The sequence below is a fragment of the Mixophyes fleayi genome, chromosome 6, assembly GCF_038048845.1.
Source record: "Mixophyes fleayi isolate aMixFle1 chromosome 6, aMixFle1.hap1, whole genome shotgun sequence".
NCBI classification, from domain to species: domain Eukaryota; kingdom Metazoa; phylum Chordata; class Amphibia; order Anura; family Limnodynastidae; genus Mixophyes; species Mixophyes fleayi.
Window position 1 is genome coordinate 2,462,859 of NC_134407.1, and position 22,506 is coordinate 2,485,364.

The 22,506-nt window shown below is 38.4% G+C and overlaps 1 protein-coding gene across 2 annotated transcripts in view; it reads left to right on the top strand.

Annotated features, from left to right (window-relative positions):
- The window catches only part of LOC142160710 (pancreatic lipase-related protein 2-like), a 31,301-nt gene extending 11,827 nt beyond the window's left edge, over window positions 1-19,474 (top strand). The window contains exons 3-14 of one of the 2 annotated variants that reach the window (XM_075215590.1): window positions 2,229-2,277; window positions 2,508-2,656; window positions 3,634-3,759; window positions 7,972-8,106; window positions 9,472-9,580; window positions 10,917-11,015; window positions 11,776-11,898; window positions 14,363-14,481; window positions 14,559-14,679; window positions 16,068-16,179; window positions 17,776-17,940; window positions 19,353-19,474. In XM_075215590.1, coding sequence (XP_075071691.1) covers window positions 2,229-2,277; window positions 2,508-2,656; window positions 3,634-3,759; window positions 7,972-8,106; window positions 9,472-9,580; window positions 10,917-11,015; window positions 11,776-11,898; window positions 14,363-14,481; window positions 14,559-14,679; window positions 16,068-16,179; window positions 17,776-17,940; window positions 19,353-19,419 — 1,374 coding nt within the window. In that variant the 3' untranslated portion in view covers window positions 19,420-19,474. The remainder of the gene's footprint in view (window positions 1-2,228; window positions 2,278-2,507; window positions 2,657-3,633; window positions 3,760-7,971; window positions 8,107-9,471; window positions 9,581-10,916; window positions 11,016-11,775; window positions 11,899-14,362; window positions 14,482-14,558; window positions 14,680-16,067; window positions 16,180-17,775; window positions 17,941-19,352) is intronic. The other variant, XM_075215591.1, reaches the window with a different exon arrangement.
- Window positions 19,475-22,506: the final 3,032 nt, after the last annotated feature.

Consider the following 22,506-nt stretch of genomic DNA (forward strand, 5'->3'; position numbering starts at 1 on the left):
GCTCCACGTATTATTCATCTACTACATAGTCTCCACTATCACAGTCTCACGCTGTGATTAATTTATATACAGAGGGACAAAATATTTATTATATACACAGTCACACATCAAAACATTCCTCATTGCACTTAAATAAACAGACACCAGTTTACTGAAATAAGATTCACTGTTATAACGACAATCTAGCACCAAATCTTGTACTCACATATTATATTCTATTCCCACAATGCAGTGAGGGCTAATATTATACTCTATACATTTGTTAAATGTGGTAATTTATGTAGTATCAATATTGTCACATAACTAATAATTGAGTATTCAAATCTAGCAACTCATTATGATCTCAAGCACCGCAGGTCGCTTCAAATTCATTGATTAAATCAGTATTTTGATGTGTTTATAATATAAAATTAAAATAGGATTAAATGTCCAAAGACACCCTGAATGAAGGAATCCTTTAACATTCCTATATTGTCGTATCTGGCCCTGGTTACCTTATTAGTCACATTCACATTTAACAAGCGCGTTTCATCAAAAAGCTGAACCCATGATTCAGTTCAAATGATATATAAAATGGATATCAATCAAAAGTATCTAGGTATTTTAATTGACACATCCACCCCCCAATGAAAAGTATTTCATAATTTAAGAGGAAAAGCGGGTGATCAGTCTGCTTTTCAAATAACAAGTTCTCAATAAACCCAATTGGAAAGCAGGAACATAGTGGAATGTACAAAAAACAACCATAAAGTGATAAATCATTATAAAAAAAGGACAAATGTAATAGCTATACCAATAAAGGAATAATATCTCCTAATAATATTCCATTGCTGAATTATTGTAAGCTATACCCTATTCCCAAATAGTTTAATGACATGTTATAGGTAATAAATTATTTTATGTTTGATGTCAATATACATTTAGCAGCAAGAAAAATATTTATTTTGTGCATAATTAGGGACATAATCTGCTCAAATGTTCAATACCAATTACAAAAACCTGAAGTTAATTTGAGGATATCATATGAAAGTGATAGTGTGCCTTATGTAATAAGAGTTATTATTTATTTGGAGATAAAAATGGTTAACCATATACAAAGTGAAAAGTTAAATTTGTAATATTATTAAAATTAACTACATATATCAATTCGTTATGTCATACAAATTCAGAAATCACAAAATAGCTCATTTAATAGATTGTCAAAAAAGGAGTAATCAATAAAAATATTCTGTTCATCTGTTAAATAACTACAAAAATAATAAGTAAAAATAGTTATCAAGTGTTTGAAGTGTAAAATATAAAGGTGGATATATTGTTATCTTGCGGAAATAAAATTACATTTGTTATTGTTAATGTAATCTCCTGTTATGTAGTGATCTTTAATGTACGACACACTGGAAAAATAAGAAAACAAATCAAGAATATATTAATGATCTGTGTAGAAAGATTTTTTTACATCATTAAATTCACTTTAGGGGTCAAAGGTGACAACTTCACACAAAGAATTTGTAAAAGGTGACAATAGGGATCATTCTGAGTGGGACCCTGGCACAGAACGAGTTTCATTGAAACTTTTATTTATGCAGTTTATCTATCAAAATATGTTTATGTTGAACCTATTGGAAGAATAATTTACAAACACTCCATAATTTTTTTATTTTAATTTATTTTAAAAGGCCAAATTATTCTTCTGATTTTCACCTTTTGTCTGGTTTTCATCTACTCAAACTGATTTTGTCTAGATTCTTTTTTTACACAGGTTTCTTTATGAGTAAATATATATTTTTTTATTTATGAGCATAATTATACAAGGAAAAACAGAAAGAAAAAAAATAAAATGCATTTTTCCCACTATTTCTTTAGCTAGTTTCATGAAATGAAATCTTCCCTTGAACTATCACTCTTACTATATCCTGACAGTTGTAATATTTACAGGAATACCAACTATGTGGATTATTGAGGTTTGTTCTATGTTTAGGCCAAAATAAAATACATGTAAAGTATTCACACCTGTCTGTTTTTAATTTTGTAACTTTATTTATTTGAAATTGTGATTGAGATATCTTGTGTTAATATGCCATGTACATCCAAGCCTATGTTAGAGCATGCAAACACATTGGACAATGTGGAAGAGAGCTGTAAGTCACCAGTTGTGTTTCACTAAATACTAGAGTAATTTACCCTTGACAACACTATGGAGTAAAATGATACAATGTTTCTGATTCCAGATGATTGCTGTTTTCTCAATGCTCATATCCATAGTTGCAGCTGTACAAGGTGAGAAATCCTGGATGTAATAATGATTAGACTAGATTTCTTGAAAAGACTGCTCCTTCGGAAATCTTATATACACCAGAAAGGAGGGCTGTGGCCTTTGCTGAGCATGTACAGTGAGCTGCATTTGGATATTCACTGACTGAACTTATAAGTATTGAAACATCATTCATTTTATTGGATACACCATGTATTGTGTGTGTTTATTTATATCCTATCATTTATGTTTTTAGCGAAAACCATATGCTTACCCATGGGATGTTTCTCCAATGATAATCCATATTCATCACGGTATAGACCACTGACTTTGTTTCCACAGTCTCCAGAGTCGATTAACACCCAGTTCTTTCTGTTCACCAAGAACAATACTGACCAATATCAGGTAAGAACAGCTGCTTCTTGCTGAAATCATTTCAAAAATGTTCTGTAAAGCACAAAATGTATTCATTTTAATATAAAAAAATAAACAAATTGAATGTATATTATCAATTCATACAAAGGTGCTTTGAACACCACAATCTTCCTGCATCAGGAGACTCACATCACTACTGTTGGGGGACCCTGATCTTTCCACTAGCTAACCATCAGTCTGTGGCTTCCTAATTGTCTTTTATTCTCTCCTCACATCACTACCCTACGCTGCTGGGGACCCTGCTCCTTCCTCTATATAACTCTCAGTCTGTGGCTTTCTGCTGCCTCCGTTCCCCTCCTTACATCATGTCACTACCCCTGTCACATGCAGCCTTGTCCTCACTTACACATCACTCATCTCCTGATATACTCTGTGCTGCTGGGGGACCCTGCTCCTTCCACTATATAACTCTCAGTATGTGGCTTCCTGCAGCCTCCAATCCCCTCCTCACATCATCTCACATGCAGCCCTGTCCTCACTAACACATCACTCATCTCCTGATATACTCTGTGCTGCTGGGGACCCTGCTTCTTCCACTATATAACTCTCAGTCTGTGGCTTCCTGCTGCCTCCATTCACCTCCTCACATCATGTTACTGCCCCTGTCACATGCAGCCCTGTCCTCACTAACACATCACTCATCTCCTGATATACTCTGTGCTGCTGGGGGACCCTGCTCCTTCCACTATATAACTCTCAGTCTGTGGTCTACTGCTGCCTCCATTCCCCTCCTCACATCATGTCACTGCCCCTGTCACATGCAGCCCTGTCCTCACTAACACATCACTCATCTCCTGATACACTCTGTGCTGCTGGGGACACTGCTCCTTCCACTCTGCTCTCATTTCCAATCATCCATAACCCCCTCTCCACTAAGAGGATTCGTCTACAATCAGGCATAATATATAGACTTGAACTCGCTGACAACTATTTTCTCTCTCCTGCAGGTTATTAGCGCTAAAAATCTCACTACTTTGCGGAAATCAAATTTTGACGGCAGCAAAAAAACTGTGTACGTTGTGCATGGATATACTGAGACAGGAAACGACACCTGGCTGGTGAATGTATGTCAGGTAAGTGGCTGCACCTCAACACAGTGCACGTAAAATACAGATTATTTTTTGAATGAAACAAAATAAAACTTTATTATTAAAAATGGACCTGTCTGCATGGGAATACTCACATCAAGTTGTGTTTACAGATGGAGCTGCGATGATTGAAGCATTAAGCTCTTTAGTTAGCACTTAGTGGAGAGATTGTCATCATTAAATGTTGTTACATCCTTGGGCGTATGTGCATTTGTTTAGCATAAAATATGCAAATTTGTACTGCGTATGCTCACCAAAAAGCGAATGCCTACGTTCAACAGTTGCCAGGACTAGCTATCCGCTTCTGATTGGCTGATTGCGTATTGATTTCTGAAGATATAGGTACTTTCTTCATTGATCTATAATATATGATTTCGTGGGTGTATTTTAGAATTTATGTCTTGCTACTTTCTGCACACAGGGAAGAAGGTTATACCTGCTGTATTATAGAGCTTTAGTATTTTATATAAACAATACCAATGGCGAATGCATTTTTCGCTATCAGAATCAATGTTACGTCTGACCTAAACATGGTGTCTATGCGGGATGTATCTGACTCAGCACACAAGCGTAAATACGTTATATTTAGGTGCGTCAATTTGGAGCTGTTCATCTTTTTACGCATATATGTGTCAGCATCACCCCAACAAGACTAACAAGACTCCGCAGTCTCAGAGATTTCTGTAGCACTATTCCTGGTGAATTGGGGCTTTGTTTGGATGTCCTCTGGATCAACGCTGCTAGAATTTAAAATGTTTAAATTTAATGTCCTTGTATCTTTTTTTCAACATTACTAATTATGTAACCAAGTATAAGGGAGAGAGACCAGGATGCTGAGAAAGAAATAATATTAAAAACAATAGTAAAAAAACTATAGTAAAAAATAAAGTGTATTGGAATAAAAATGTGTAAACAGAAAAATAGCAATGTATGGCCAAAAAGTGTATTTTTTATATATATTATTCTTTATTTATGAAGCACTGACATATTACGCAGCGCTGTACATTGAGCGGATCACAATACAAATAAATTAGTATAATGACATGAATGAAATACAGGGTAAAAATGAGCCTGCCCAAATGAGCTTACAATCTAAAAGGCATGGGGAACAATCGATACATAAGAGAGCAGAATGACGCTAGTGGTGACAAATGCATGTATTACTATATATTGTGTGTAGTACCAGCCCTGATAGCTGTGTAATAACACTAAGACAATGCAAAGACCCCCATATACCACCTCAAGTGACAGTAATCTGAGCTCTGAGGTGACAGTTATAGTCAGTGGTTAGAGGGGCTGGTTCTACGATTTCAATTATCCAAATATCGGACTGCCAAGGTCCTCACCTAATCCTGTGTTGTAGTCCAGGGGGTAAATGTATTTATCTGCAATTTTAGAAAATCGATAATATTCAGCGACTTTACTGGGCAAACTTAAGACTGCAATGTCTTTAAAGGCAAAATCGTCTATTTGCTAAAATTGCAGATTAATACATTTACCCTCAGGTTTTGAAGATAATTTGTTTTCTTTGAAGAACTTAAGAGTCCACTCAATTATTTTGTTTCATTCCCTCCTATTGATAATATATTATGGTCTACAATCATTTTTATCCATTTTTCTGTGGCCTAATGCAATATCTGTGGAGCTGTAGACCCCAAAGCCGCCACCAATCCAGGTGCCCGGTGATCAGCCTCCTCCCAAAGACATATGGTCAAATATGGTGAGAGTGCTGTATAATGACCCTGAGATGGTCCTGTGAGATCCTTCTTATTACTACCAGGTTACTGGCATAGGCAGGAGTGAGTATGACCGAAGTGAGTATGAGTATGAGCGTGGGAGCACAAACTACAAGGTCAAGAAAGAATTGACCCTAACACTGAAATGCTCTGTCTGATGTTTTGGGGGGATGGGGTGAGTGACGGCAGTGCGACCTCTAGTGCGTGGCCCCCTCCCATATGGCGCAGAACACCAGGGGCCACATCGCAGCCGCGATCACGATACCAGTTCCACTACTGGCTTCTAAGCTGCACTAAAAGTTATAATAAGAGTTGTAACATTTTAATGATTAACATTTTCTGTCTGTTAATTTATTTATTATTATTTATTTATGTAGCGCCAATCATATTATGTATGACTGTACAGAGAATATGTGATCATCCGCGTTAATTTTGGCACAAGCCAATTAACCTACCCGTATGACTGGACTGTGGAAGAAAACATACGCAAACACGGAGAGAACATACAACCTCCACACATGTATGGCTATGGTCAGAATGGAACGCATAACTCCAGCACTGTAAGGCAGCAATGCTAACCACTGAGCCACCGTGCTGCCTAGTGGTTTCATTTAGAACTGCTATGTTCTAATGTAATGAAATATTAAGGGGAGATCTCAGACTTCTTTCTTTTCAAATAAATACAAAAATAAATCAGGCGCTATGAATCATATATAATGTCATGTGGTAATGGACCGCAGCTCCCTATGACAGATATCAAACTGTCAGAAACATACAAGTATCAAAAAATGGAAAAGGGGCGCTGTATCCACCGTTTTTTTATTATATCATAAAATACACTTAAAAAGAATTACATATGTTATTACATACAGCAGTTTCACACTGCAATATAAGTAGAAAATAAAAACCTAATGGTACCATAAACTACTAATTAGCATTGATTGCTCCTAAAATCCTGAGGTTAGTGACAGCTGGGAATACAATGTATCCACGTGCAGAAACAAATAAACATGTGAACATGTAAAGAATTAAATTCATTCAGAACAAGTGAATCATCGTGTATATTACTTAGTTGATGGAATCATCTGATAATCAAAAGTATCTTGGATGGTAGCACTATTAGTTCTCTTATGATTTTGAAGTGTGCAGATGCTCACTGCAACAAATGGACAGTGGAGATCCTTAGTTATAAACGGATCACATTCGGTTTCAATGAAGAAATGTAAAGCTCTCCTGATTTTCACAAACAAACGGCAGCCGAGTGGGGGTAAATGTATTTATCTGCAATTTTAGAAAATCGATAATATTCAGCGACTTTACTGGGCAAACTTAAGACTGCAATGTCTTTAAAGGCAAAATCGTCTATTTGCTAAAATTGCAGATTAATACATTTACCCTCAGGTTTTGAAGATAATTTGTTTTCTTTGAAGAACTTAAGAGTCCACTCAATTATTTTGTTTCATTCCCTCCTATTGATAATATATTATGGTCTACAATCATTTTTATCCATTTTTCTGTGGCCTAATGCAATATCTGTGGAGCTGTAGACCCCAAAGCCGCCACCAATCCAGGTGCCCGGTGATCAGCCTCCTCCCAAAGACATATGGTCAAATATGGTGAGAGTGCTGTATAATGACCCTGAGATGGTCCTGTGAGATCCTTCTTATTACTACCAGGTTACTGGCATAGGCAGGAGTGAGTATGACCGAAGTGAGTATGAGTATGAGCGTGGGAGCACAAACTACAAGGTCAAGAAAGAATTGACCCTAACACTGAAATGCTCTGTCTGATGTTTTGGGGGGATGGGGTGAGTGACGGCAGTGCGACCTCTAGTGCGTGGCCCCCTCCCATATGGTGCAGAACACCAGGGGCCACATCGCAGCCGCGATCACGATACCAGTTCCACTACTGGCTTCTAAGCTGCACTAAAAGTTATAATAAGAGTTGTAACATTTTAATGATTAACATTTTCTGTCTGTTAATTTATTTATTATTATTTATTTATGTAGCGCCAATCATATTATGTATGACTGTACAGAGAATATGTGATCATCCGCGTTAATTTTGGCACAAGCCAATTAACCTACCCGTATGACTGGACTGTGGAAGAAAACATACGCAAACACGGAGAGAACATACAACCTCCACACATGTATGGCTATGGTCAGAATGGAACGCATAACTCCAGCACTGTAAGGCAGCAATGCTAACCACTGAGCCACCGTGCTGCCTAGTGGTTTCATTTAGAACTGCTATGTTCTAATGTAATGAAATATTAAGGGGAGATCTCAGACTTCTTTCTTTTCACATTGAATTGATAAGTACAAAAAGCTTGATAAACTGTTTCGCTAGTTAGTGAGTAGTTCTGCTGTTTCCATTTATAGCAACTGCGGAATATTCTGACTCTCTATTCTCCGATCAGCCGGGTTTCTGGAGAATTAATCAGTCTGTGTATTTTCAGAGTATTTTACAGAAGGAGGATGTGAACTGCATTTGTGTTGACTGGAGCGGAGGATCGAGCGCTATCTATAACCAGGCAGTAAACAATGTCCAAGTCGTGGGGGCAGAAATCTCCTGTTTTATTAACGTTACCCTGGTATGTACACAATGAGGTACTTTGTATTTTGTTTGTATTCTGGGGATAAATAATGAAATGTGCAGACTAGATAGATCATTTGGTTATTGTCAGCATTCGGACCAAAACTTCAAATGTACTTTTTGGTTGAGTTTAAACTGTTATACTAGAACACAGAACTCTACTTACCTCAGTGCCACCGTACTCCACAATGACATCACACAGTGTCAAATGTATACTACTGAAATCCTCTGTGCTGCTGCCACAGCACAGAGGATTTTGGATTTTGGATTGCTCACTCATCCAAAAGTGGTCAATCATGCTGAATAGTTGTATCTCAGTAATAAACTAGAATACAGGAACTTTAATAAAAAAAAGATCCCGTTTATGCTGCAGAGTAAGACCCTAACCCCAACAACTGGGAACTAATGACCCTTCATTCTAGGGGTTACACCTTAGAACAGTTTCCAATAGATCCTTATGAAGCAGTAATGATGGACAAGAGGATCGAGCAGACAGAGGTCAGGGTCCATCAGCCTTTAATACATTTCTGTCAATACAGTAACTTGCTTAGTAGGTTAGATACACTCCCCAGCAGTGTGCATCTAATTCAAGCAGAATCTTATTTTAAAGTGCTCCAAGTCTGCCCCCTAATGCTGTGCCGTCTGCCCAATGACCACTGCTTTTAAACCCCTGCCACTGATGTTGGGATTATGGGAAAATATTGGGGGTTGAGCATATATACAGGACTGTGTTTGATCCTTCAGCTTCAGAGAACAGTCTTCTCTTGCAGGCGCCATTAGATACACCCTCCCAGAGAGTCTACCTAACCTACTAAGAAAATAAGACAGAGAAATATCTCTAATAAAAATAGTCTATAAATCTTTCTAGATGAGGTTACACACTGTCCTTTTCATCCCAAGCAGAAGGTATAATAATACAAAGGGGTCTATTTATCAAGGGGTGAAGAGCCAAAATGATAGCGTAAAAACGCCAGCAAAAGGCTTTTTCACTGCATTTAGATATCTAAGAAAGGGTTAACACCATAGAAATCCGACCGTCACCCCATTGATGAACCTTACCGCTCCTCATACACTAACAGCGCTAGTCAGTTTATTAAGTTGTGAAATGCACAGTTCCGCCAGCTCAGGATGACGATACATTTCTTCAACAATGGGATCCTTTGAAGTGCATTGCGGAGGCTGCCTGGCAATAGCAAGGAACCTTCGTGGAGGACGGAGGCTTTGGCCGGTGCGGTTTGCAGCGATACATATTGATTGTCACCGCAGAGTGTTAATAAAACTGACCACATAGAATGAAGTGACCGCTGAGTGTGGAACGTAGATGCTTTGTGACTATAGTCAGTATTCTGTTTTATCTCATTAGGATCATTTTAACGCCTCCCTGTCTAAAATACACCTCATCGGGCACAGCCTGGGGGCACATGTCGTCGGTGAAGCTGGAAAGAGAAGACCCAGGATTGCAAGAATAATAGGTCATTTCTGTTGATGAATAATTTACGTTTTTGAGCCTTGGTTTGTATTAGATGACGGAAACAACCAGTCTTAATATAATATATCATCATCATCATCATCATTATTTATTTATATAGCGCCAACATATTCCGTAGCGCTTTACAATTGGGGACAAACATAATAAACTAATAAACAAACTGGGTAAAACAGACAAAGAGGTGAGAAGGCTGCTCGCAAGCTTACAATCTATGGGACAATGGGAGATTGACACATGAGGTTAAGTCTACATTTTGCATTTTGGCCCAGCCAGACTGCAAAGGTAAAAGTAACTCATAAGCTAAATGATCCTGTCACACAACAATGTTGGTCAGGGGGTAGTTGTCTTGTGTGAAATTGTGTAACAGGCGGTAACAGGCTAAAGGTAGTGAGGTTAAGAGGGTGGTTGAGGAATATTATAAGCTTGTCTGAATAGGTAGGTTTTCAGAGAATGCTTTAAAGTTTGTAGACCAGAGGAGAGTCTTATTGTGCGAGGGAGAGAGTTCCATAGAGTGGGTGCAGCCCGAAAAAAGTCCTGTAATCGGGAATGGGAGGATATAGTGAAGGTGGATGAGAGACGCAGATCTTGTGTAGAATGGAGTTGCCGAGTTGTGAGATATTTTGAGACAAGAGAGGAGATGTATGTTGGTGCAGCTTTGTTGATGGCCTTGTAGGTTAGTAAAAGTATTTTATATTGGATTCGGTAGAAGACAGACAACCAGTGTAGATTTTATATTGTATAGCAGAACAACCGGGTCAATCTAACAATGAGCGATAAGGATATCCCCCGTCCTTCCCATATAACAAAGGGTAAGATTGACAAGTATCTCCGGATGGCAATAACAAATGAAAATTATGAAAAAATTGCTTTAGTCATTGACTAAAACATATTTTAACGTGTAAAGATTTTTTTTAAAATATGTTTTATCTATTTTTATTTCTTTATTAGTGGGCACAGCCTATAGACATTTCTGAGGTCACTAATACATGCATGTAAAAAAATTACAGTAATGTTTTTACACTGCAATTTAGAGTTGAGTTAGGACACGCCCCTCACGCACATTTGCCCCCCTGCAGTCCATTATGATTTTGACAAGGTGCAAGTTTGCTTTTAAGTCTAAATGAGGACCACAGAATGCATCCCCATTCAAAGTTGTAGGGCTCATTTATTAACGGAATAAAACCCCTATTGAGGGGGGCGGGGGGGTTCACAAGTGACTATTTCTCACTTCAACTCTTTTTGCCCTATAATAGCTGCTGATTTTCTCCATTTTCCATTATCTCAGCATGTATCTGACCAATGGAGTTTATTCCCTACAGGTCTGGACGCAGCAGGCCCGTATTTCGAAGGAACCCCAGCGGAAGTTAGCCTGGACCCTACTGATGCCAATTTTGTTGTCGGTATCCACACAAATACAGGTACTGTATTTGTTTGTTTAGCAACTTTAACTAAAACTATTTGATACATTGCATTGGAAAATTATCTGTACTGTCTTCTATTTTCTTTAGTAGCAAAACTTTAATTATTCATCCAAAATTATTGAGATAAATAAATTACAATATCTTCCTAGCACTAGTTTATTTACAGCAGACATTTTAAATCTCATTTAATTGCTGAAGCTTTATAAACAGAATATTTACCATATAATTGTATTTACTGTCCTTGTACGCAGGCAGTTTCCAGTAAGAAAAGTCTGTGTGTCTGATTCATTAATGAGAGCAAAAAAAGGAGTAAATTTGCACTTTGGCAAAACCATGTTACATTGGAGGGGGATGTAAATTTAACATGTGGGGACAGATTTATAGTTGGGGTAGGGCCTGTCCTGGATCAGCTTTAAATTTCAGTGTAAAAATAAAGCTTTCAAGTATTTGTGTGTTACATGAAAAATCAGCCAGTATTTAAAAATAATAAACTAATTTGCACCCCTTGCATTGAAACATGGTTTGTCCAGGAGACAAATTAATCCACTTTATTTCTTTACTTTCCTTAATGAATCAGGCCCTGGGAGTCTCCATCTGATTTGCTGTATAAACTTGGCAGATATAAATAGAGGTTTATATTGTGGTTAATTTCACTGTAAAACATTGTATATTACTATTTACATGTTACTATGTATACATACCATGCATTCATTTATGTAAAAATAGCATTATACTGTGTGTGTCAATTATATTTCAGCTATTATTGGGATAAAGCAATTAGTTGGTCACATAGATTTCTTTCTAAATGGAGGAGAACGCATGCCGGGATGTAGCGGACAACAGCTTACTGATATCTTCAAAGCCCCTACACTGGTCACCGGTAATTACAGAATGTGTTTTAAAACAAGTTGTTTAAATGGTCACTTCTATAGAAGAAATATATATATATTTTTTTAAAAAAGTTTTATTGATCAACAGAGGAGATACAGAAAAAGAAAAGGGACCAAATCCCAGGCTTCAAAGTACATACATCAGTTACATTACAGATAAGTTCAGATCAGCAGTATAAACGTATTACACAAATAAACAGGAAAGAAAGCAGTGGGAGAAGTCTGTTTAGAACTAAGCTAATTGTGTGGCAGAAGAGGTGCCGGATAGAGTAAGGGGAAGGACCAGGAGAAAAGAGGAAAGGATAAAAGGGGATGGGGGGGACTTGTTAGTACAGGAGAAGATAGCAAAGGTAACATGATAAATAAATAGTAAAAGACTCAATGGAGAAAAACAAATTTCTCGAAACATTTAGTACATATAATACATTGTAATACATTCGGTAATGAGTTGTGAGGAGGCAAAATAGTCTCTCCAGAAAGGAATAATTTTAGGACAGCTCCACCAAACGTGAGACAGGGAACCCCGATGACCCCAATTACGCCAGCAGAGATCCGATGCCGTTGGATGAATAGCCTTCAGTCTGGAATGCACCAAATACCAGCAAAATAAAGGTTTATAAGAAATTTCCGTTATCTGAGCGCAGATTGAGGATTTAGCAACTCAGCCATATCCTCCTCCCAATGTATCTCATGTGATTCCTTATCAGGTAGGTTGTTATTCATCAGTAAAGAATAGAAAGTGGATATTAGACCTCTAGAGGATGATCTATTAAGACAAACATTTTCTAGAGGGGATGGACAGCAAGGGACACGTGGGTCAATCTGATTGTTAAAAAGATGCCGAATTTGTAAATATTGACGAAAAGTAAAAGACGGGAGGTGTAGATGATCACGGAGCTCAGGGAAGGTCGGGAAGAATCCCATCGGGACTACATCAGGTAAATAGATAAGCTTATGTTTTGTCCAATGAGCAAAACATTTGGGATTGGTTCCAGGTAGAAATGAAGGATTGTTCCATAAGGGGAACATTCGTTTAGGATTGTCTATATGCTTGAAGGTGTACGAACAGAATTTCCAAATTTAAAGTGAGAAGCGCACTGTAGGAGGGAGCGTGTGGAGAGGGGGACTGGTATTTTGGTTGAAGCAAAAATAAAGTGCTAGGAGACAACATCCGAAGAAGATCTGCCTTCGTGTCAACCCACGCTCTAGTGTGGGGGTGGGCATGACCTAGAATGTAAGATGTGATGATAGCCAACATTTATGGAGGCAGAGAAGGCCCAAGTCACCACTTTTAGCATTCTAATATAAGATTTCAATAAGATTTCAAGGCGGACTCGTGGGCGTCTAGAAATGTATTTTTATATGGGATAGCGCACTACACATAACAGCATTGTAAATCTGTCCACGAAATGTGACAAGGCGGATGAGGGATTATATGGGAGGACTTCAGCCCAAGGGAGCAGATAACAGGGGACAGCAGGATTTTCTCACTTACTTTTCTCATCTTGTAGTCAGCATCAGCTCTGGTTTCACCAGCGGTTTTGCGCCTCGCTCTTTCTCTGTCTGTTTCTCGATCTCTGAAACTCCACTTTTTTTTCTGTCTCTCGTGACTCAGGAACTCAGGAACTCAGGAATAAAACATCTGAACTCTGAGCTCAACACTGAACACTGGAACTCTCAGCTTCTCCCACGTAGTAACTCACACACTTTCGCCCCCTAGAGGACATTACAGTAACATCTCTTTTGCTGACCCAACAATGCAGTCTTTAGGAAATAAAAATTAGTTTGTTTTTAGTGCATAAAGCCATAGATGTCATGTGTGTAAGTTACTCGGGGTCACTGCTGGGATTTTACCTGGACAGTCAGGTTTCGGGATATAATGTCCAGTTTTATGTAATCTTAAAATAACATAACCGGTGTAAATGAACAAATGTAGATAGATCAAGTGAGGGGGTTTCAGGCACCTCTTGCAGCCAATCCCAAACTTCCTTGCCAGGGTCCCTGGTGATAACCACGGATGCGTTAGACTCCACGTCTCCTTATTCAGTTGCGCCAATACCAGTTAGTAACTCCACCCTACACGCAGTCCTGACAGTGGCACTGGATCAACATAAAAGTGGGACAATGAATATCTCTTACAGTGAAATAGAAGCAGTATTGGCATCAGATGTACAAATATGTTGTTTTCTTTGCACAAAACGGGACAGACACCCTGTTGTACTGTTAGGTAAAGTATTCAGATGGCTCTCAGTCATGTCACCATGCCAGCACGCAATACCCACAACTACAGCCACAGTAATGGGGGCTTTCCACTGAGATATCCGCCACCACTGGTTGTTCCATGACAGTCACTGGGTGCCTCATTCCGCTACTCCGTCATCATCATTACAACTGCACAGTGTCATGTACATCTGTGGAAATTAATGCATTCTCCTTGTCTTCTTTACCCACCAGCGGCTCGGGACGTCTTCCTGTGCAGCCACGTTGCCAGTTACTATGTATTCCTAGCTACAATCCTCAACCCTGATGGCTTTATGGGCTACTGTGCCACCAACTATGCCTCATTCCAAGCTGTAAGTTCTAACCAACTAGTGAATAGGCCACTTATTTATACTTCAGAGCTTAATCTGTCCCCCCCCCCCCCCCACAGGGTGCTCAATTCCCCTGTCCCAACGGCAGCTGCTCACTAATGGGCTATTATACAGAGGCCGGAAATGCAGGAACCTGTCGGACGTATTATTTGAACACTGGACCTCGGTCTGACTATGAACGTAGGTTTCATTTGGATATCCTTATTTTGAAAGACAAATATTGTAAAAAACAAAATGAATTCAGCTATAGAAGATTAATGTTATATATATGTGTTGGTAAGGAATAGATGATGTAATTAAAGAATGCAATTAAATTATTTTATGCTGATATAGTGAAATCTCACAGTATGGTGAGATAAAGCCAAATCCTCCCACATCAACGAAACGTTGAGCGAATGCATTGCATGTACAAGAAAATGGGTTTAGACATTGTGGGCCCGATTCATCTTCTAACGTAAGTCCCTCTGTGTGCTGTACCTTGCGTGAACTAGCTCTGCGCATACTCAGAAGTGGACCTAACGTCAATGTATAATTTATGTCTGACCGCAAATGACACGACTATCTACGACTTAAAGGGTGAAACGGGGTTGGAAACGGGCGGACGAACGTAGACGAGGTACAGTAAGGGTGTGCCAAGGGCGTGGCGATGTAGATGTGGCTAATTCAAGTCCTGGGTTTCAGCAGTATGACTTGCACCAGCTACAGGTCAGGTCTAAGTGCCGACTGATAGTGATGACTGACCCGGTGCTGGTAGATATCACAGAACATGTGCGAGGAAGGTAGCTATAAACACGCATTGTATGTACAGTACTCATTAAACATCTTGGTTTATGCAATGTTAAAAAAAATAACATTTTTAGCAGTAGGTCTATTATCAGTTCATTTAGTTTATAAAAAATTTTTAACACGCGTTGTGATGTGTCTTCTATTGCACATACACATGTGTGTATCCTGACCTGTGCTCTGTCTACATACGGTAAGTAACGTGTAGCCAGAGGGCACTTACATCCAGATTCACATGGAAACGTTTCTTGTATTTGAATAACGTCGGAACTAATCTCAAGTTCTGAGCTTGTTTTTTAAATGCAAGTTATGTGCAAAGATGAATCCGACCCTGAGGCTCAAAATATCTTCTGTTGTTAAGGGTCAGAGGAGGTTGATTCTGCTGATCAGACTACTAGGGGGGGGATGGGCAATAAATCACCTCCCGCCCTGCACAAGTGGAAGATCAGCATGGAAGTGTTATTATTTGTGGACTACAAACCATTGTATATTCTTTATATGATTGTATGTATTCATGTAATACAGGTGTTTGTTTTTCACACCAGACTCTGTCTTCTTTGATGAGCAATTATTATAAAATGAATTCAAATGATCTCATTGGTTAATTTAATGGGTATTAATGTGGTGTGTACATACTATTTGTTGTTTATACAGTACTTAGGTGGACTGATACTTGGTACTGACATCTATTATCATGTTATCTTCTTCTCTATAACTGAAACTGTAGAATCTTCATTTTCTTGATGTGTTACTGTAACTCTGTTATTCCTTCTCACGTCCTACAGGCTGGAGATACAATGTTACTATCGAAACCACTGGAGATGTGAAACACCACGGATCTCTTGCAATCACTTTGTGTGATCGTGCGAAATGTTCTGATAAAACCACAATATACAGGTACATATAGTGGATGCTTTACTAACAACTATCCATTGCTAGGCTTGGATGTTAGTACTTAGCAATGTCCTTTGAATACATAGTGCAACTTCCCAGATCTGTATCCTGGGTGTAATTCTTAGTCTCTCTATTTTCTCTAAATGAACCACTGGCACCTTTCTTTTCCATTTAACTGTGTTTTCAGCATTTTATTTTATTCTTTTTAACTGAAAATCATCTCTACATATTCTGTGCATCTGTCTGCTGAGCTTAAATCTCATTGTCTATTGTTTTCTTTATGTATGGAGGACTGCACAGTACCACTTCTCCTGTTCTGCGTGCCTGCTAGAATTCTTTATATCGGTTTTGACACTGTATTTATGGCAGCTCTGCGTTATCACTTCTGCGCTGTGGATGTTCAGACAATAAGACGCAAACATTTGTGTTTTACAATGATTGAATGTCCCATGATTAAATGCATGATGTCCTTTCTACATTCATCCTAGTTATAACGCCTCCATCTCTGATTCCTCCATCTGTTATATAAAGTGTCAGAACTATCGCCAGCGCAGGGGGTGTGGCTGATACGTGACCAGAGGACTCATTGCTCTTACGCTGATCCTGTGCTTGAAGCACAGGAAACCCCAAACAGCTCCAGCTTATCCCTTACACTGCTGATATTAAAGTTATTACAATGCTGTAAATGCCTCTTTCATATGTATTACAAGATATCCAGTAAAATCTATCGCACGTATCAGAGAACATGGTATTACATAGCAGTATACACCAGTAGAGCGCTCACCCTTTATAAAGTCAGCTGGTGATATAATATAGGTGGAATTAGCAAGGAGGGTGAAATATAATGGAAATTAATGCATTTTATGTATGGGTGGGATATATCTAATGAGCGGTATCATGAAGAGGGGGCAGTATAGTAAAAGATAAATAAGAAATAATAGCAGATTTTCAGTAGGTAACGATTATTATGAGTAAGAGGAGGAAGATTTCTGAAGATTATATAAGGATATGGAGTTTATAGGTGGAAGGTGCTATTGGTTGGAGACCGACCTCAACATGCCTGACATAGGGTCTGATGCAGAGAGGAATGCAACTTGGGTGTAATTTACGGCTCTAAAGTGTGCACACAAAAATAACGTATTTTACACGTTTATGCTGATTGGCACCAATTTACTCGGTGTCGGGCAGCTGCTGCTGCAGTGGCAAATAGACACAGCATAGATTAACCATTGTACGAGCACCGATTAGTCCACATCTGGAAAATGGGGCACAGTTTTGGATCACTTTATATAAGAATAATATAGGGCAGCTAAGGGTGGTCCATAGAGAATCAGAGAAAGACCTAAGTTTTCGGAAGAGGTTTTCACAGTAAGAGTAGTAAGAAAGTAAAATTCTATTTAGGGCCGGCAGTGATGTAACACTGAATTTAGCAGCTCTTTGGAGCTTTGTTTTGTCTCCACATCATTAATTTGACTGAACTTGTCGAACACTTTTCAGTCTTCCTATGTACTATAAGTCTTCCAGTAGATTAGATACATCTGTATTATGTCATTTTACACTAAATAATGAAATCCACTTTTCCTTCCTTTACTTCCACAGTGGACACATTGTTGCAGGCTCTGTGTACTCAGCGCTCATTGATGTACCGATCGCTAGACCTGACAATGGTGTTACATTTATCTGGCGCAAAACGTTTCTTTCTTTCTCTACTCGAACCCTGGGAGCCGCCTCTGTGACTCTGCAACGTGGAAATGACGGAACAGTGTACGTATTCTCTGTAAGGTGCAGCAAGTTGGGTTCTCACATGCGGTTCAGAGGGATCGGGGTGCAGTGAGGAAATAAGAGACCTTGAAACTCAGTCTGTCGGGTGACCAGAGTAAATCCTCATAGCTCACAGCTGTATAATGAAGATCGGGCTTCTCTGCATGTCCCATGTACCTGTCCGTTGTCATATCTGAATTTCTACATGTATCTATTTACTGTGTATTTCTATAATGACTGCATAAGGATTCCTGCCCTATATTATGGACTGGAGCTTCTGTAGGTCATTATTTTATCTGTCAACCAAAGTCTAGAAAATGTGAAAGATTATTGCTGCAGTGAGAAGCAGAACATCGATGTAGCAGAGAAATATCATAAGCACCAGCAATACAATACTTGGCCAGGTGGGGGCAGGATTTACAGCTGTAGGGGTGTGTCACAACCAATCACATTCCTGTCATGACTATTATCACAATTCTCACTGTAAGATGCATCTACACCCAGTCAGCTTCATTTACTGGGCAATATATTATATTATAGACTTTGCTGGTTCAGGAATTCATAATGTACCTCAAAAGGTAACATGGAAATAGATTTCCATAGTACTGAAGTAATAGATCAAGGGTGGGGGGTGTAGATGTAGCTTATATAGATTTAGTCAGGCTTTTGGCACTGTCCCACATTACAGACTGTTCAATAAACTTGAGAGCTTGGGATTGGATTCTAAGATGGTTGAATGGATAAGATCTTGGTTGCAGGATAGAAAACAGAGAGTTATAGTAAATGGAGGGAAAGGTTACCAGTGGATCTGTACTGGACCAGTGCTTTTTAATATCTTTATTGGACAATGTCAAAGCCAAGTCTTGTCCAATCAGGTTCTGTATGATAACCCTGAATAGCACTTCAGAGCACAGATCTTAGTGTGTGTTCTGACCAAGCAGTGGCGCACGCAGGGGGGTTTCTGGTTCTCCAGAAACCCCTCCCCTCCGTGAACCAACGTACTGTACAGCAGCCGCGGCGCTGTCAAAGAAGCGTCCGTGGCAGTGCTGTATTGAAGTATAATACAGCACTGCCGCAGATGCTGCTTGACAGCGCCGTGGCTGCTGTAGAATTCAGACTCGCCGAAATGAGGCTGCTGCGCATGCGCAGCAGCTCCGTCTTGCAATATTTTATTTTTTTTCCGGGGGGCCGGAAACCCCCCCTTCTAAATCCTGTGTTCGCCACTGCCAAGGTAACTCTGTGGTTCTACTTGTTGTGAGAGGAGGGGGTTCAGGGTTAGTACATAATTAATGATGTATTGGTAATAATAAGGTGCATGCAGGGCCATCTTTTCAAGAGCTTTGCCTGATCAGTATATTAGTGTTCTTCTCACAAGTATCAGTATTTAAACTCTAATATATATATTTCTGTTGCAGGTACAAGTTCTGTGGTAATGAGACCACGAGAGACGGCATTTCTCAGACGCTTCCCCCTTGTCCATAACTGACTCACATGTCAACGTGTTCAGTGTAAAACAAATAAAGTGATAATGTGATAACTTGTCTCTTTGTTTTCCTGTTTCCCCCCAATCCCTGGAGGATTAATGAGAATGCAGTATTATTAAATGACAGACAGAAGTTTGGGATCTAGACTCTTATATTGTGCATCTATCAGCACTGACACTTCTAGATCGTCCTTCCGGGTTCTGTGATTATCATTTCCAACCAATTTATAGTTATGAATTAAGACTATAGAACAATTCAGTCCATAAACTCCCTCACTATCCCCCATATATATATATATATATATATATATATATACACACATCTAAAAAAGAAGGGGCGCTTCCATGGTGTGTTATCCAAGTTAAAAGTTTTATTCCAAACAATAAAAATACACGTACCAGATGGTAGAAATATTCAGGCATAGATAATATAACAGCTCAAATCTGAGGCGGCTCGAAATCAGAGAGTCTCCACAGTCACCTCTACGCGTTTCATCACTTAAGACTTCATCAGGAGGCGTGGATTATTACATCACAGCTCACCTATTTCTAGGGAATTGCTAATTGTTTCACAGGTGAGTCATATTTAACCCGTTCGCTATAATGCTCAGTACTTGCACAAATTAACATTCTCTTAAAATATTCTTATATACATAGTATATATCACCTCATACATAAAAAAACAATACAATGAATAAAAATACTTAATATAAAATAAATAGCAGGCAACAGAAAAAGGCAGATGTACAAACAACAGAGATGGAAAACACATTAAATTTCTACCTTTTATAAAAAGGGTGTTATTTCGCATCCTTCATTGAGTCCCCAAGGTACAAACGTATTAAGCGTATAAATCCAAAAGGTTTCCCTTTGGGATAATTTTAACAATAAATCTTATCTTTATCGATGACAGATGTAAATTTTAAATCAAACTCATTAGTATTAATTTCCTGAACAAAAACTGGATTACGAAAATGATAGAATACGTAATTGGAGTAGATTTTCTACAACAAATATTTCAAACAAACAGTTTATGGAAAATAGGGATTATAATAGATATCCTCATAACCAGAGGTACAGATCGTTTAATCATAATAGATCTGAATCTAAAAGAAACCATTGGAATTCTGTCCCTTGGCGTGGCGGATGGCTTAAACATACATTTGTAAATGTGTGCAACAAAGACTTTTGCATTTTTATCTACAGTAGAAATGGCAGATCTGTTGCTGGCTATAGCAGTGTGCTGGGGGAAAAAATGTTGTGTGTATGTTCCTTGCAGGATAACCCCACCCTTTCAAGCACCTGTTATGGCCTATAAATTGATTTGAGCAGCTTCCACTTTTGTATTTGTCTGAGAGGCATGTTGGTGTCAGTAGCTGAGAGGGGGTACTGGCACTGAATTGCTGTTTGGAGGCTTCTGGGGTACCTCTTTGGTAAGTTGGCTCTCAATTTAAAAACACATATGTATGGCCCAAATATATGGGACTCTCATTGTTTAGAGTAGGACCATCCTATTAGCAAAAGCGCCTTGGCGTGGCGGATGGCTTAAACATACATTTGCAAATGTGTGCAACAAAGACTTTTGCATTTTTATCTACAGTAGAAATGGCAGATCTGTTGCTGGCTATAGCAGTGTGCTGGGGGAAACAAATGAACAGAGTTCAAAAGCTCATTATCGGAGAGAATGATGTATTCTCCCAGAAAAAGATACAGACAAGACATAGAGGAAAGAGAGAAAAAAAGAGATTGCAAAAAACGATAATCCCTCTTGAAACTCCAATTCAAGGAATTTTTAATTTATCTGATAGAGATCTTAAAAGTGATGAATTAAAACTACTATCTAAAGGGTTATCATTTGCTCCAACCTGTTTTCCTAATGGTTTCGACTTGTTTATTGATATTAACAAATACGTCAGAAAATTAACTCTAAAAAGGCATTTTTTGAAGGAAGATAAATCAGTGACAAATATAAATACAGAAGTAGAGAGAGAATCTTTACCAAATACCGGCTTAAAGAAATCATCTAAATTTTATCCAGTAGAGTCTAGGGGACATATATTGATATGTTTGGTGAATTGGTAAAAAGAGATCTATATAAGTTAGCCAATACCAAACTAGGGATAAAATCTAATTTGACTAAAAATGAAAGAATGGCTTTAGAAACACTTATTAAAGATGAGAAAATAATAATAAAGCCAGCAGATAAAGGAGGGGGGCTGGTGATCTTAAACAGACAAGATTACATAAAAGAATCGATGAGACTGGTAAATGATCCTGAATTCTATAAAAAATTATCTACTGATCCTACGAATATATTTTTGTCCGAATTAGAGGAATTATTAACAAAGAGACAAAGACAAATGCCTTAATCTGAGTGAATTTGATTATATTTTGAATAAGCATTCCACGAACTGCTACAATTTATCATCTACCGAAGATTCACAAACAACTGGTGAATACCCCGGGACGTCCTATAGTCTCGGGGATCGACTCCCTGACTGCACACTTGTCTGAATTTGTAGATTTCCATTTGAAAAAATATGTGTTGGGTTTGAGATCATATATCAAAGATTCTACTCAGGTATTGCAGCTTATTAAGAATATCCAATGGAACACTGATTACTTTTGGTGTACTATAGATGTACAGTCTTTGTACACTGCAATACCGCATCTTAAAAGGATACAAGCTGTTAAAGAGTGTTTGTCTAGTGACGGAAATTTGAATATATCACAGGGTGAATTTATCTTGGATTGTACTAAGTTTATTTTAGAACATAATTTCTTCACTTTCCTTGGTCAGTATTTCCATCAGGTGCGAGGGACTGCGATGGGCAGTTCCTTCGCACCAAGTTACGCTAACATCTATATGGGATACTGGGAAGATAGAGTGATTTATGCAAATACACCTTACATGGAGAAGATTGTTTTATTTAAACGATTTATAGATGATATAATAATCATCTGGAGAGGTACTGAATTGGAATTTCATCTTTTTTTTCAGGAAATTAATACTAATGAGTTTGATTTAAAATTTACTTCTGTCATCGATAAAGATAAGATAGAATTTCTTGACTTAGTTCTAGATA